The sequence below is a fragment of the Gamsiella multidivaricata genome, assembly GCF_025024155.1.
Source record: "Gamsiella multidivaricata strain RSA 2152 chromosome Unknown BC939scaffold_48, whole genome shotgun sequence".
Lineage (NCBI taxonomy): Eukaryota > Fungi > Mortierellomycota > Mortierellomycetes > Mortierellales > Mortierellaceae > Gamsiella > Gamsiella multidivaricata.
The window spans coordinates 1-16039 of NW_026251756.1; the positions used below are offsets into that span (position 1 = coordinate 1).

General features: G+C 49.5%; 6 protein-coding genes across 6 annotated transcripts; 2 read left to right on the forward strand and 4 right to left on the reverse strand.

The window, feature by feature from the left end:
- Positions 1–851: 851 nt before the first annotated feature.
- BC939DRAFT_456545 (uncharacterized protein) lies at positions 852–1318 on the reverse strand (the record flags this gene model as incomplete). Its single annotated transcript, XM_051556345.1, has 1 exon — positions 852–1318. A coding segment is annotated over one exon (467 nt), but the record flags the coding sequence as incomplete, so codon positions are not given.
- A 546-nt stretch (positions 1319–1864) lies between these two features.
- Positions 1865–2411, forward strand: BC939DRAFT_456547 (uncharacterized protein). The gene has a single exon (XM_051556346.1). It carries the CDS (start codon positions 2033–2035, stop codon positions 2324–2326), a length of 294 nt encoding a protein of 97 aa, XP_051410452.1. The 5' UTR covers positions 1865–2032; the 3' UTR covers positions 2327–2411.
- Positions 2412–2782: 371 nt separating this feature from the next.
- Positions 2783–3818, forward strand: BC939DRAFT_456548 (uncharacterized protein). The gene has a single exon (XM_051556347.1). The coding sequence runs from the start codon at positions 2876–2878 to the stop codon at positions 3404–3406; it is 531 nt and encodes a 176-aa protein (XP_051410453.1). The 5' UTR covers positions 2783–2875; the 3' UTR covers positions 3407–3818.
- Positions 3819–6286: 2468 nt separating this feature from the next.
- BC939DRAFT_530260 (Metallo-dependent phosphatase-like protein) lies at positions 6287–8722 on the reverse strand. The gene is made up of 4 exons (XM_051561564.1): positions 8350–8722; positions 8012–8232; positions 7561–7908; positions 6287–7431 (listed from the first exon to the last, which is right to left on the reverse strand). Exons 1-4 carry the CDS (start codon positions 8617–8619, stop codon positions 6396–6398), a joined length of 1875 nt encoding a protein of 624 aa, XP_051410454.1. The 5' UTR covers positions 8620–8722; the 3' UTR covers positions 6287–6395.
- A 1736-nt stretch (positions 8723–10458) lies between these two features.
- On the reverse strand, positions 10459–12636 carry BC939DRAFT_399004 (Metallo-dependent phosphatase-like protein; the record flags this gene model as incomplete). The annotated part of the gene is made up of 4 exons (XM_051552451.1): positions 10459–11476; positions 11634–11981; positions 12099–12319; positions 12418–12636. 4 exons carry the CDS (start codon positions 12634–12636, stop codon positions 10459–10461), a joined length of 1806 nt encoding a protein of 601 aa, XP_051410455.1.
- Positions 12637–13569: 933 nt separating this feature from the next.
- BC939DRAFT_425501 (Metallo-dependent phosphatase-like protein) lies at positions 13570–16038 on the reverse strand. Its single transcript, XM_051553156.1, has 4 exons — positions 15665–16038; positions 15331–15551; positions 14851–15201; positions 13570–14740 (listed from the first exon to the last, which is right to left on the reverse strand). Exons 1-4 carry the CDS (start codon positions 15929–15931, stop codon positions 13726–13728), a joined length of 1854 nt encoding a protein of 617 aa, XP_051410456.1. The 5' UTR covers positions 15932–16038; the 3' UTR covers positions 13570–13725.
- Position 16039: the final 1 nt, after the last annotated feature.

Genomic DNA, 16039 nt, shown 5'->3' on the forward strand with positions numbered 1-16039 from the left:
TATAAGAGCCCTTCAAACGTAGGATTAGACAGCAATCAATCATCGGATAAACCTCTGATTCCACCCTAGAACCCCTCCGACTCCTGACTATTTGCAGTTTCTTGGACGGAGCTTGTGCACAGTTGACAGCCCAGTAATTAGGGCTACCACAATAGAAGCAGGCATTGGTATCCTTACGATGTTTTCTTTCTTCGGGGCTTAGGTGGCGAGCTTGGCTCAAATCCATGGCCATGGAGGGAGCAGAGAGGGCTGGCAAAGCTGGAGCTGGAGCAGGAGAGACGGCGGGGCGGGAGACAGTAATCGGAGGTCGAGATGTTGAAGAGGTTGTGGAGGAATTGGAGCGATGTGTGATCGGACTGTATTGTTTTTCCACGTAGCGGGCATATTGTCGTTTGTCGATGTTGATGGCCTTGGCAGTAAATTCGGAAAACTCTTTGGGCTCGTCAACGAGGGCAAGCATGTCTTTGACGGCGTCTTTCAAGCCTAGTCGGTTCTGGGAGATCTTGGCAGCGTCGTTCCAGTCGGTCTCGGACGCGAGTTCCACAAATTTGTTGGTGTAGTCCATCGCAGAACCCTTCTGTCGCAGCGAGCGGAGTTGGACTTCCGCAACAACGTGGGCATTCTGAATGCCAAAGTTTTCGGACATAGTCGTGGTGAAGGTATCGTAGCTGGAGATAATCATTGGACGAGCGGCAGGAGGCTTGTTGAAGTCGGCGATATATTGTTCCATGTATTTGAAGGCTGAGCCTTCTCCCAAGCGGGAGATAGCAAACAGGATCTTGTCGGTGTCGTTTGGGTACTGGGTTGCGTTGGCGGTGAAAAACAGGGATAGGTGGGACAGGAAAGTCTTCCATTCTTCTCGTTTGCCAGAGAATGCGGTGGGCGGTGGGACTTTGGGCTTGCTGGAAGACGCTTGTGGGACCGCGGTGGAGGCGGACAGCTTCGCGGCCTCGACGTCCCCCTTGGTGGCCGAATTAGCTGCAGCATCGCGGCGGAAAGTATCAACAGATCGGCGGATCTCATCTAAGTCCACGCGGATGGCGACATGGATCAAATTACTAGCTTGGGTAACCACCTCGATCTTGTCCATCTCGGTTTGCTTGTGGATTTGGGCGGGGATACCGACGGTTACAGCGTTCTCAATCATAGCTAGTCTCGGATCCAGGCCATTAACAAGGTTTCGGAAGAATTCAAAGTGGTTGTGTAGGAACAGAAGAGACGGTTCGATGGTCGTGAGACTCTTAATGTCGTTTTCAATAGCAGTGATGCGTGCATCCATGGCGGTGAGGAGCTGAAGAGCGTCAGGAGTAGCGGCCATGGCAGGACAAAATCAAAAAAATAGTAAAAAGGTCAAGGTTGTGTGATCTAGCAACGTCACGAACCTATGCTTATTCAGAGTCAAGATGACCTTCTTAAGCGTGGCAGGACAGAACAAGGGGAAGGAGGTGCAGTTTGGGAAACAGGGTCAAGAAAGCGTAGATATATTGAAGTTGCTAGATAAGCAGTGTTTCTCAAAAATATTCGATTTTTATTCGACTCGTGCTAGGACAATGTAACTGTCGAATCGAATTTCGAATTTCATTCGAATTTTACATTGGCCTAGCACGAGTCGAATAAAAGTCGAATATTTTTGAGAAACACTGTAGATAAGGAATAAAAGGTACAGAACTATGGGATATATATATGTTTCTCATTGCCTTCGTGTAACGGTCGTACGCGTTGCCAAGAGTCGACCGATCACTTGCCAAGTATCGATCGATCGTGTCGTGGCACGCGACATCAAGGAGTTGTGCGATCAGTTCCACGTCAACATAGTGGCAGCTTCGGCATATCGTCCGCAAACAATTGGAAAAGTTGAAAATTACAACAAATTCATGGTGCAGCAACTCGCCCGTTGTCTTGTGGAGGAAAGGAGCCCAGTCGACCAATGGACCGAGCATCTGGGTCGAGTGACATGGACATGGTGAGTGCATCAACCACAAGTTGCGGGATGAATTCCCTCGGGACTGGATGACAGTTGAGACTCAATAACATGTGGCTGCGTACGATCCTCTTTTTAACTGTCCCTCCAATTCTCGGACGTACGAGAGGCGATCTCTTTCCAGGGTACCTTCATCCTCCTGCTCAAAATGGAATGGGTCCCGTTCGTTCTGCATCGGTTGGCGGGCCATCTGGCCGAACACTGCTCCGTAGGACGACACAGGTTGGGAAGCCTGTATTGCTTTACGACAACGGATGCAGCAAGAACAAGCCCCGGAAATTAGAACCTCGAGGAAAGGACCGTACTGGGTGCACTCCAGGTTGGCTGGAGGTGCTTACCGATTAAATAAGGTAAAAGTTGGGCGGCTCTGGCTATATCGAAGTGGAAGGGTCATCAATTATGAAAGGCTGGCTGAGTATGTGGAAAGAGGGTAAAGGGAGTAAAGGAAGGAAGAGAAAAAAAAAAAGGGCGAGACACGAGAGGTCTTGTTTGCTCCCTTTTCCCCTCCTCCCCCTGATTGTTATGATTTCCATTTTGGACAACCAAATATGCTTGCTTATTCTTGCCCCGCATGTTTCTGTATCGTAATAGCCCTGACGATGTGCACATCGCTCTCCAATCGCCTCGCGGTATTCCCACGAACATCTGTCCACGGTCCGCACTTTATCGAACGGCTTGTCGCAATACCAAAAATATGCATGAGGCCCATCGTACTTTTTGTGGAGGTGATCGATGCAAACAGTCGTCTTCACTGACAGAACTGCTGCATCAATTTTGATCTAATTTCTAATTTTGGACCAATGATTCATCGCCATCACACCATGCTCATCGGCAGCACTCTATCGTCATCAACCAATGGCAGCATGACCTGAGATGTCTTCCCCTCATTCATAAATGGCGCGCTGTTGCCCCTCATTCCTCTTTTCCATTTTAACCCATTGTTTTCATTTCAACTCTCGCACCACACTCTTCCACGCACCCTCCTGCCAATTGTCAGCAACCTCATATACCATGTCGTCCTCATCTTCACGTTCGTCTCGACGCGCTACCCGCTCCACATCATCACCGTTTGACTCGCCCGCACTCGTGCCCATCGGGCTATCAACGCCGAAGCCCACAGATGCGTCGTCAAGTCGTTCCGACCGCGTCGTGTCGATCAGCAATGCCGTGGAGGTATGCGAGCTGGAGAGCGCCACTGATCACACTCCCGATGGCAGCCCCTCCCAACGTCGATCCAATTGTTGCATCGGATCGCGTGGAACAGCCTCTGGACGTGGCGACCTCGAAGGTGATCAAAGCAGACGCGACCTCGTCTCCCTCCGTCGAACCAGTGGCCCCTGCGTCGATCCTCAAGCAGCCTATGGAGGATTTTTACCAAACACCGGATGCTGCGACCAAAAAGCGACGCCGTGCCACCGTGACTGACCTCGTGGAGGAAATGATGGAGCAGATCAAGGCCGTCAGGCGTATGGAAGGGAACCCAGACGGAGCGAAATTAGCGTTCCGCATAGCCCGATTGGCTGGCAACGAGCTGGAAGACATGCATCGCACATGGGAGATGGAGGCATATTACGAGGCATACAAGAACTTCTTGGAACAGCGCCCTCCGAGATTGCCTTATCGTGATCGTTAGATGAAAGGGTCGGGAAAGTCGAAGGCAAACCGAGAGTAACCACATGAGGAGTTTATACTCGCTTGGCTAGCTACAGATAGCCGGGGTGTATCTAAGAGGTACGGGGGATCAAGAAAGGTGCGGTGTAGTGAATGAGAATCATTCGCAAAGTTGATATTAGATCACGGGGAAGAGCACCACCCCAGAATAAAAGAATAAACGGTCTGGTTCCTGAACCAGAGTCTTTTTTCCACCTAAATCATTTGTATCAAACATTGCTTTCGTCCAGATTGTCCGGATAATACTGCATCATCGACAGACATTGTACTTGCCCTGCAACGCTTCCCCGATCACCAATCGTCTCATTGAGCATCCATCATCGGCCTACCCTCGTAAAACGGTATTATAAAGGTCCAATGGAGGCCTGATCAGTGAACATTGGCATACAACGACTCTAGAAAGGTGAACTTCATTGTCACGACTCCTCACTTCACCGAATATCACATGTGCGAACTCCTTGCAACCGATCCAGTCATTCCCAAAGGAATATAGTCCTAGCTCGCACCATTTAGCTAAACAGATCCCCTTTCCATTTACGTCTAGTCTATTTTACCTTTGTGTTCATACATTCCGATCTAAATGAAGACCCTGAACCACGAACCAGTAAGTGACCGAAGCACGCTCTTGCAGAAGTCCTAATCGCGTGGCGTCCCCTATTGTAAATAGGACTAATGGTAGAAGTTACAAAACTCGTTGTTAGACCCCTACACAGCAGTGCCTCGAGGAACCCCTGGCCAGATCGAGGATGCCTGCTCCAATGCAATCGTTTTGAGCATCTGTGGGATCTAGGATCATAGAGACCTAGGTATCAAGGGAATCTGAACCAAGAGAATCTGGGGTAAAAGAGTGATTTATTCGATGTTTGATTAATGCTGCTATCTAGCGTGTAGATAGGGTTTATATACTGGCTGAGTCGACTCCAATAGTGCTCTGGAATGTTTGTAGAAAATGGGCGAAGCACCTATGACATCATTGTGTGCTGGGCCGAGCATAAACCTTTTGTACTCAAGAACTCTCGAATGATCTGGCCGCACATACAGACATTGCCCCTTAGAGAGAACATGCGAACAGAGGGAAACCCACTCAACCAGTCTTTTACAAAATGGCTGCTCGACATTGGCAATGGCACGGAGCCAACAGTGGATCCAGGAATATACGATGATTTGGTCAGGATTCAGACCAGTTTGTCTTCAACCCACCCGACCCCGTCACCAGGGACAACCCTTCCGAAAAGCAGTTCATCAGGGAGATTTACCCCGATATTGAGACCGCTTCCTTGCAGCCAGCTCTTTTGGAAGGTCGGGCTATACTGACGACACTAAATGCTGATGTTGACAGAGTCAATGCTATGGCAACTCAGATGCTTTTTAATGGGGGTCAAGGTGAAGGACAGGTTTACCGCAGCCAGGACAAAGTAACGGATGATATCAACGATACCGTGTGTCCTGTGGAGTATATGCATTCTCTCAATCCTCCAAGTATGCCTCCCCACGAGTTGCTGTTGAAGATGGGCCAGCCCATCATTCTTCTTCGAAACATGGACGCCAAATCCGGCCTCTGCAATGGTACCCGTCTAATTGTTCGAGCACTCCGTCGGAGATATATCAGTGCCGAGATTCTTAACGGTGACTTCAGGAGACGAACGGTCCTTATTCCACGCATACTTCTTACGACCCTGGACGACGGATCTACGCCGATCAAGTTCACTAGGCACCAGTTTCCTGTCAAGCCTGCGTTTTCCATGACCATTAACAAGGCGTAAGGACAAATACTTGACCATGTTGGTGTGTATCATCCTCAGCATGTCTTTGGTGCTGGGCAATTGTATGTCGACTTCTCGCGTTGCAAACACCGAGACAACCTCAAGGTTCTGGTCGAAAATAGTGCCACAGATGGAATGGAGGGCGTTTACACGCGGAATATCGTTTGTAGAAATCTGCTGAACGTCCAATAAATCTATTTTTTTTTATAACAGTGCAATAAAGCTATTTTATTTTTTTGTCTCGGACCCGTGGCGTATGCCACGGGCAGTTCTACTAGCTGATAGAATAAAATCCAGAGTCCCTGAGGCTATGATATTCAGATACGGATCCAGTCTCTTCTAAAAATTGGGGATGTTTTAATTGAATTAGCAAGCTGGATAAACGAAAGCTAGGCCATCTCGTGAATTGGCCATAAAAAGAGCATTGGGCAGCACTGGAAGTAATCGGTCAGTCCCATTTGCTCATCATTCAACTGGGTCATTTTCAATGGGAGGTATCTTGCAGAACACGCAAATACGCAAATATTTCAAAGATTAGTATTTCTGTTTCATTTCTGAAATAGTGCTACTCAGAAGGTCTCGATCATTCGCCAAAAAGGAAATGAAGAATGGCTACAAAAGCAACTATGCGACGATGTAATCTAGCTCCTATACCACCTAGTCCGCGGTAAAGACCGCCAGAAGTACTCCTTCATGATCCCCCTCCCCCCTTCCCCTCTGTAAGAACGAGAGCGCAAATGCAGCACCATCAAGAAAGAATCGTCTGCAGACTGTGTTTAGTTCTGATCAAAATCCATTACAATATCTAAAAAGAAGAGGACATAATTCCAGGAACAGGAACCAGGCACACGTCAAACAAATATAACTAGTAGTGGCAATAAAAGGTGAGCGCTACACACTTTATTCCGAGAAACATTGGCGCAGATAAAAAGCTGCGGATAAAAAACATTGAGAACTAAAAAATACTGAGGAGAGGGCTCTTAAAAGGTCCCGCACAGCTTCTTATTCCAGGGCTTGGAATCACGCTTGAAGAGCTTGCCCCAGCTCGAAGTATCCTTGGCCTGGGGCAAATCATCGTGACCGTGATCGCTAGAATCGGCCTCTGCGCGCTTCTTCAGTGCAAACGAGATCTTTGTGCAAGAATCCGAGCTCTTGCCGGCGCGGAGGTCGCAGATCATTTCGGTCTGACAGGTGCTGCCAGTAGCACACGCCGCAATCTTGTTAGCGGACTTTCCACGGTAGGTCCAGTACTGCTGGAAGGCCGCAGAGTTGGACTCGAACGTGGTCGTAACGTTGTGCCACCACGACGCGCTCAAAGGAGCATTGTCGGCGATGGGAGCATACGCACCATAGGCCTTGCGAGCAGAGTACTCCAGGTGCCAGTTGGGAGACGAACCAGACGCATCCCAAGAGGCGGCCTGGTTGAGGTCTGCAACATAGGTCTGGGCATCGAACACGTTCCAGCTCTTAGTATCGACCTTGTAGACACGGAAACCAGGATTGAGGTCAGTGTATGGAGTGACTGAGGGTCCAATCCAAGCGGTCGAGATAGCGTTCTGAGTGCTCTTAGCGCCAGGTCCATAATAGAGCGCGAACTCGTCATAGTGGGTGTGTCCGAAGAACTGCTCAGCAATGACGTGAGGAGAGTAGCGCTGGACGACCTGATAGTAGAGAGCGGACCAGTTCTGCAAGCAATCTGTCTGTGACGGACCGACGTGACCAATGATCCAAACACGCTCACCGGCATCCTCAGCAGCCTGGAGTTGAGTGATTAGCCACTTGAGCTCTCCATTAGGGTCGTAGTCTTTAGTATGACCATAGAGGTACAGGTTCATGCTATAACAAAAGTTGGTATTGAGAGAGATGATGCGGAAGCCAGGAGTAGGACTGACAGTGTAGGCACCATAATTCTTGACAGAGTTCACGGCATCAGCAGGCAGCCAATGAGACCAGTCGTTAGCCAAGCTGCTGTACAGCCAAGAGATGTCACCGCCAGAAGCCTTGGTTGGGAACAGGCTAAATAATAAAAAATAAACGAATAAAAATATAAAAATAAGCGAATATAAATAAATGAGGAAAGTGAGTTAGGGGATGAGGTTTGCAAGACAAAGATGATCACAGATGGGGGTCTCAAAACAAACCTACTTTGGTGGTCCGGCCTCGTGGTTCCCGACGGTGGGGTAAATATTGATGCCGAGGGAAGCCATGATATTGTAGGCAGCAGCCTCTTCAGGGACGACACTGGTCTGGTTCTCAAGCCAGATATCGTGAGGAGGCACATCGCCGGTCAAGATCGCAAAGCTCGGCTTCGCGACCGTGGGGACATATTTGAGGAGATCCTGACCCAGTTTGACGGGCGAGTCGCAATTGTAGTCACCCCAAGATGAGACAGCGCGGGTGGGGCTGGCAGGTGAATCGGCATACTTGCGGCAACATACGGGCTTGTTGCATGCGCCTTCGGAGCCAGGGGTGTACTGCGCGTCAACGTGCCAGCTGAAGGAGATTTCCCATTTCGCACAGAAAGATACGGTTCTCATTAGCACTAGATGATTACAATCGCATGCGCATTGAACGTGCTGCATTATCTAAGACTTACTCAGATAGGTGCAAAACATCGACCTGGTTACCGCTAGGTGCAGGGACGACAGGATTGGCGGGCCTGGGTTTAGGGAAGGTCAGGGTACCGGAGGCGATTGCCGGGGCGGGGCAGGCACCAAGGATCTGGAAACAAATCTCCTTGCCATCGCCACCGGTCAAGTCTGCAGCCAGGAGTGAATCCAAAAGGACTGAACCTTGCGAGTAGACCAAGCCAGAGCACTAATGCCAATGAACCGCCTTAGTCGTTAGAGACAAGAAATCAAGGAAGACATTTGAAGATATGCGATATGTGAAGCCCTATTGATTCTTCATAAAAACAAAAAAAAGACGACATACCACATCCGCAGACTGCTTGGAGAGAGAAGGACAAAGCTCGTTGACAGCATCTAATGCCCAGTTCTTGTTCAGCAATCCCACATCTTTGACACCGACGAGTGCAGCAACACACGCACCACATTCGAGCGTCGACAAGGCTTCGGAGAGCAAGCCCTTCAGCTTGTCCGTGACCCAATTGCGCTTGTCAAGGCGAACAGGCGCAGCGGGGGCTGCATAGACGGAGCTGGCCATTGCCAATGAGAGGACCGCGGCGGTAAAATTGATGCGCATGATTAGTTATTGGGAAATTCAGGCGACCAGCGCTTGGACGGGAGTGTATGGGGTGTTGGAAGGTTGATGGAGTGGGAAGGTCAGGGAAGGAAAGACGAAGGACGGAAGTAGGAGACATGGAGCATGGGTATATATACGAAAAATGAAATGGACACTGGAAATAGGTACTAGGCTTTGAAGTATTCAGAAATAGCGATGGAGTTGATACGTTAGGTTTGAGTTAGCCCACCTGACGGTTTGTGGGGATTTCCAGGGACATCCTAGTGGATGGATTTTGATTTCCCTTTTTGCACATTGGGACGCACAAGGTTTGGTTTGTTTGCATGGCATTATTGTTAAGTCAAGTAGTCTAGCAGAACGTCAACCTACCCTTCGGAAGAACGTTTACAAACGTAGCCCTGCACATGTGTCAGGGGATCGAGGAGGGGGTGGACTAGGAAAGTAATCAGTCCTGGCTCTTTGCCTGCGTATGTGTATTTGTTTTCTAGCCAGCCACACGTCTTCGTGCTAATTATCACCGCGTTCTTTGGCTGCGTCTCTCGAAATAAGCGTTATGCTATGTGAGCCCCATTTTTATTTTCTTTCAGCGATGCCTTGCGTGTATAGATGTTTCCTGCAACTATGCAACCCTCCGTATTCTAGCTAGCAACATTTGGAGTCGTTTAATTCTCAGGTACCAAGCCATACCCCGCCTTTGAGTCCTCAGCTCTCGTTGACACACGCCGTGTCTGATTGAAAAGTTGTCGCGGGGATCCCAATGATAATAATCGGCGCAGTACAAATGCATGTTCGTGGATCCCTATTTATGACTCAACAATGAATGAATCTCAAGTCCGCCTCCCCCTCTCGCATCCCGTACCATTTCCTGCCTATCAGTGTAACGCACCTAAGGATGAGCTTTGGTCTTTATCACTCAGCGCCTGCGACCTATCCATATTTTTCCCGAGCGTAAATGGCGGCCCAGGTACATATAATTGGCTCCAGCCAATTAATTGCAATGGCTCTAACGATGAGGTCGTGGACATTATTACCCCTCTCCTCTGGTTCTGGCTCTGGTGTAGATCAACAGACATGTGAACTCCGACGAATTGATATCGCCGCGTGCGGCATGTGTATCCTAAAGCATCCCTGGATTGGATTGGATGGGAGTGAACGCATGTCCGCCTCCAGGTACGTGTCTTTCAGAAGCCGTTAAAATATTTGACTATATTCAGTTGCCGACTTTGAGACGATGTTGTATGAAGCGCCGCCTGTAAACCTGAGATTTCCTAATGCACAAACATGCACTGAATGGACGCGAATGGAAGCGCATAAACGCTCCAGAACAGAGAATGCTTTGGCTGGCCAGCGACTATATCCCAAGTGGTACACATGAAAGAACATACACATGTGTGTGGTCTACATTCCACATGAGCAGATAAACAAACGGAGCCCATGGGAATATTTGCAGATTGGCATGGAAGGCGCCCGATTACTTTATGGGCATCGTCATTGATGAGAGCGCAGGGGGGAGGAACGCAAGGACTGACCAATGCTCACGAGTAAATGGTAGCGGCGCGTAAGGTTGCATTCTGATTGGATGGAGGCCTGGCCAATCTGGAAGAGCAAATAGGGTCAATGCAGTCCCCCAACACGCGCTCCTCCACCCGGTGTACAAGCAATGATCAACACAACTGCATTTCATTCTTCCATTCCTCTATTTATTTATTTACACAAACAGGTTTTTTTTTTTTTTTTTTTTTTTTTTTTTTTCAGTTATATCAATGTACGTGGTGATCGAGGCGCTTCTATTTTTTTCACACATACAGCTATACTCTGACGCGTGTGCCCATCTACATGTTAAAAAGACAATCCGCACAACTTCTTGTCCCAGGTTTGAGGGTCGGCACGCTTGTAGAGACTGTGCAGTCCAGAAGGGTCCTCGACATCGTCCGCTTCATCGTGGCGCTTCTTGTGGCCGTTGATCTTGCTGGGAGTGCAGGCATCCGAACTCTTGCCCGCACGTAAGTTGCAGATCAGTTCCGTCTGGCAGGTGCTGCCAGCAGCACAATCGCCCTGAAGATTTGCAGACTTGCCGCGGTAGGTCCAGTACTGCTGGAAGGCCGCATCGTTCTTCTCAAAGACCATTGTCACATTATGCCACCACGACGCGCTCAGAGGAGCATTGTCGGCGATGGGAACATATGCACCATAGGCCTTGCGAGCAGAGTATTCCAGGTGCCAGTTGGGAGATGAACCAGACGCATCCCAGGAGGCGGCCTGATCAAGGTTAGCAATGTAGGTTTGGGAGTCGAATACGTTCCAGCTTTTGGTGTCGACCTTGTAGACACGGAAGCCAGGATTGAGGCCAGTAAAAGGCGTGACGGAAGGTCCGATCCAAGCGGTCGAGATAGCGTTTTGAGTGTTCTTGGAGCCAGGTCCGTAAAAGAGGGCAAATTCATCACGATGAGTATGGCCATAGAACTGTTCAGCAATGACATGGGGAGAGTAGCGCTGGATGACCTGATAGTAGAGAGCGGACCAGTTCTGCAAGCAATCGGCCATGGAAGGGCCGACGTGGCTGATAATCCAAACACGCTCACCGGCATCCTCAGCAGCCTGGAGCTGACTGATCAACCATTGGATCTCACCGTGGGGGTCATAGTCGTGTGTGTCGGCGTAAAGGTAGAAATTCGTACTGTAACAAAAGTTGGTATTGAGAGAGATGATGCGGAAGCCAGGAGTAGGACTGACAGTGTAGGCACCATAATTCTTGACAGAGTTCACGGCATCAGCAGGCAGCCAACGAGACCAGTCGTCGGCAAGGCTTGCGTACAGCCACGAATTATCTCCTCCGGAGGAAGGGGTTGGGAACAAGCTAATATGTGGTCAATAGTTAAAGTTTAAGAGGTTCATGAGATCTCTTATCTAAGCTGCATATTCCCCCGAATTGCTATTTCAGGGAAATTAGAAAGAGCACACGACCGTGCGCTTCCTACACTTTCCCGCGCTAAATTCTCTTCTTTTAGGTTTACCTGGCCGGTCCTGATTCGTGATTTCCGACGGTGGGATAGATCTTGGCGGGCAGAGAGGCCATGACACTGTAAGCGTGCGCCTCGATTGGGTCGACCGTCTCTTTGGTTTCGTGCCAGATATCATGTGGGGGTACATCGCCCGTCATAATCGCGAAGCTGACATTGGCAACCGTTGGGACATGCTTCAACAGATCCTGGGTCAGCTTGACGGGGGTGTCGCAGTTGTAATCACCCCAAGAGGCAGCAGCGCGAGTGAATGTGGTAGGCGAATCCGTGTACTTGCGACAGCAAGTGGGCCTGTTGCATACAGCATCCGATCCAGGTGTGTAGAGTTCGTCAACGTGCCAGCTGTAATGCAGGGGTGTTTGATGCAATTGTAGAAATAATTAAATATAATTTCCCGAAACCTAATGCAATTCTCTTTTTTTTTTTTTTGGGGGGGGGGGGATGAAGGAGTTGCCTTACTCGGACAGATGGAGGACATCAACTTGGTTGCCGCTGTGAGCGGGTGGAGCAGCATTGACAGGCTTTGGCTTAGGGAAGGTGAGGGTGCCAGATGTAATAGCGGGAGCCGGACAAATGCCACCGACAGCATGACATATAATCTTACCATCGCCACCGGAGATGTCCGCCTTCATGATGATGTCAATAACGACAGGACCGTAAAGATCGACAATTCCATTGCACTACATAAGGATTAGAGGAATTCTTTCTTAGACATATGGTTACTTTGGACAAAAGCATTACCAGCAAGCGTGAGTGATGAACGAGATCGACAACTTACAACATCCGCTGGGAACTTGGCGAGCGAGGGGCAAAGCTCTTTTGCCACGCTGGAAACCCAGCCCTTATTGATCTTCGCAACATCCTTCACCCCGTTGACGGCTGCAACGCATGCACCGCATTCGAGGGTCTGAACGGCCTTGGTAAATAGGGGACGCAACTTATCGAGGACCCAGCCGCGCTTTTCAAGATGGGTAGGGGTTGGTGCCGCAATGACCATGCTTGCGGCGACCAAGGAAAGAGTGAGTGAGTTGACGTTAAGTCTCATTATAAGCAGATGGAAAAAAAGAAAAAGTGCGGGAAGGGGAGTGGAGGGTGAGGCAAGGGAAACGTGAGATGGACCGGTGAGTCGGTAAGGAAGGGGTGTAGCAGTAGCAGACAAAGATCCTACGGCAGATGCACAAAGCACTTGTATTTATACACGTTACGCAAGGAACCTGTTGTACATGGAGATGCAGGTACCATTCCTTAGATATATTGAGACGAGGAGGCTGCATGATCGATCGATGTATGCCTTGGCCGTATGCGCTGTAGATAGTTTGAAGAGCACATACAGTTTGATGCTACTCCACATATCTCGATTCGTTGTTTGGAATTAGTTCCGTCTATGCATGTATGTTGACCAGAGACATGTGTGGAAATGCTGACCTCATGTGAATAATGGTGACAATCGTCGGTATAGACAGATGGCTCTCAGAACCAGGACCTCCGACGACTGAAATTTCTTCACTTTGCTTGAGTAAGTCTGCCCCCACAACTCCCCATACGTTATATTTTTAATTATTTTTTTAGCCTTACTTGGTAAATGAGTGTGTGGTCTGAGAGGTCGGAGGTGCTACTTGGAACCATCTGCTGTATGGTCCAGCGTGACATAGCTCGGATTTGTTTTTTCGACCGGACGAGAGCCCTTGCCGTGATCCATCTGAGGACACGCAATGGACGCCTGCGCTAACACCCCCAAGAAAACTAAGGAGGGCATTTATGCAAAAGAGAGCACCGAGTAATAGTAGTCTTGACTGGTACTGAACCGGTTGTCGTGAACGATCGATTTCCTCCTCCCCCTTCAGCATGCGAATCTGAGCAACTCCTGAAAATCCATGGTTGTTTCTCGGTAGATTAAATCTAGCATGTGTTTATGTACGTAACGTCAAGACGCCTTGGGTGCCTGGCTGACGAAATGTTCTGGTGTAACGCTCGACGCGCCTTTTTATTTGTTTTTTTCCTCAAATGTTGACAGCACTTTCTTGGGGGATATATCATGGAAATATTTACTCCATCAATAAATAACTATTGGTATCATACTTTTTTTTCACAGCTCGGGAGTTAATCCGCAGAGCTTCTTGTTCCAGGGCTTAGGATCAGCACGCTTGTAAAGGCTGTGAAGACCAGTGGCGTCAGAAGCCTCGGCCTCATCACTACGCTTGAGCGAGAAATGGACGCCGCTGCAGGCGTCCGAGCTCCTGCCTGCACGTAAGTTGCAGATGATCTCCTTGGGGCAAGGGCCTCCAGCTGCGCAAGCAGCCTGGCGACCCGCAGACTTGCCGCGGTAGGTCCAGTACTGCTGGAAAGCAGCGTCATTGCTCTCGAAAGCAGCGGTGACGTTGTGCCACCACGACGCGCTCAGAGGAGCATTGTCGGCGATGGGAGCATACGCACCATAGGCCTTACGAGCAGAGTATTCCAGGTGCCAGTTGGGAGACGAACCAGACGCATCCCAGGAGGCGGCCTGGTTGAGGTCAGCAATATAGGTCTGGGCATCGAACACGTTCCAGCTCTTGGTGTCGACCTTGTAGACACGGAAGCCAGGATTGAGGTCAGTGTAAGGCGTGACGGAAGGTCCAATCCAGCCAGTAGCGATGGCGTTCTGAGTGTTCTTAGCGCCAGGTCCATAGTAGAGCGCGAACTCATCATAGTGAGTGTGTCCGAAGAACTGTTCAGCAATGACATGGGGAGAGTAGCGCTGGACGGCCTGGTAGTAGAGAGCGGACCAGTTCTGCAAGCAATCAGTCTGCGAGGGACCGACGTGGCTGATAATCCAAACACGCTCACCGGCATCCTCAGCAGCCTGGAGCTGAGTGACCAGCCACTTGAGTTCGCCATTGGGATCGTAATCATCGGTGTGTCCGTAAAGGTAGAAGTTCATGGTGTAGCAGAAGTTGGTGTTGAGGGAGATGATGCGGAAGCCAGGAGTAGGGCTGACAGTGTAAGCACCATAGTTCTTGACAGAGTTCACGGCATCAGCAGGCAGCCAACGAGACCAGTCGTCGGCAAGGCTCGCGTACAACCAAGAGATGTCACCACCAGAAGCTTTGGTTGGGAACAGGCTACAGAAAAAAAAAGAAAAAAAAAGAAAAAAAAGCACGTTGGAAATGGTTAGTAGAGATGGTCATAAAGCACCATAGTCGTCTATGGATTACGGCCTTGCTTGACTTACTTGGTAGGACCAGTCTCATGGTTACCAACAGTGGGGTAGACCTTGCTGGACAAGCCAGCCTTCATTGTGCTGTATGCGACCTCCTCTACGATGACAACCGACTCCTTGTTCTGCTTCCAGACGTCATGTGGAGGGACGTCTCCTGTGAGGATCGTGAAACTGACATTGGCGACCTTGGGGACATATTTAAGCAGATCCTGTCCCAATTTAACGGGAGAATCGCACTTGTAGTCTCCCCAGGTGGATGCGGCACGCTTGGGTGTTGCGGGAGAATCGGCATACTTGCGGCAGCATAGAGGTCTGTTGCAGTCGCCCTCTGCGCCAGGGACATACTCGTTATCGACGTGCCAGCTGTGAAAGATGCGAGGGAAAAAAAAAAAAAAAAAAAAAAAAAACGCCGTTGAGCGGTCAATATGCAATAATTAGTCGCTAAGTATCGTAAACGCAATTCATATTCTTAAGATGGAGAGAAGAACATACTCGGACAGGTGCAGGACATCCACAAGGTTGCCGCTGTGGGTGGGTGAGGCAACATTGGCTGGCTTGGGCTTGGGGAAAGTGAGGGTTCCAGACGAGACGCCTTGGGCGGGGCAAGCGCCCAAGACTTGATGGCAGAGGTGCTTTCCATCTCCAGAGAGCAGACTTGCTTGCATCAGAGCATTGACGAGCACGGGACCTTGGGTATAAACCAAACCAGTGCACTGTCATTTCAATGCAAGGAACAGGCGAAAGAGAAAAAAAAAAAAAAAGGTGTGAGAAAAGATAATAGTGTATGTGGTCGACACTATGCCTGGTCTGACTTATGTTCACTTACGACGTCCTTGGGCATGATCTTGAATTCTGAGCAGAGACCAGCAGCAGCGTCCAGGACCCAGCTCTTGTTCAAATAGGCAACGTCCTTGGCACCAACAAGGGCTGCAACACACGCACCGCACTCAAGGCTTTTGATGGCCTTGGTGAATAACTCCTTCAGATTGTCCAAAACAACTCCTCTCTTTTCGAGTTGAACAGGAGTAGGGGCCGCGTAGACAGAAGATGCGACCGCCAACGAGAGGATGACGGTTGGAATATTAATACGCATGGTAGGGATGCTATTACGTAGGGGGTTTTAGCGTGATGGGATGCAGGGTAGTGTCGCTGGAAGCGAGGAGAGGGGAGTCTTGGATATGGAAGGTCAGTGACAAGGAGA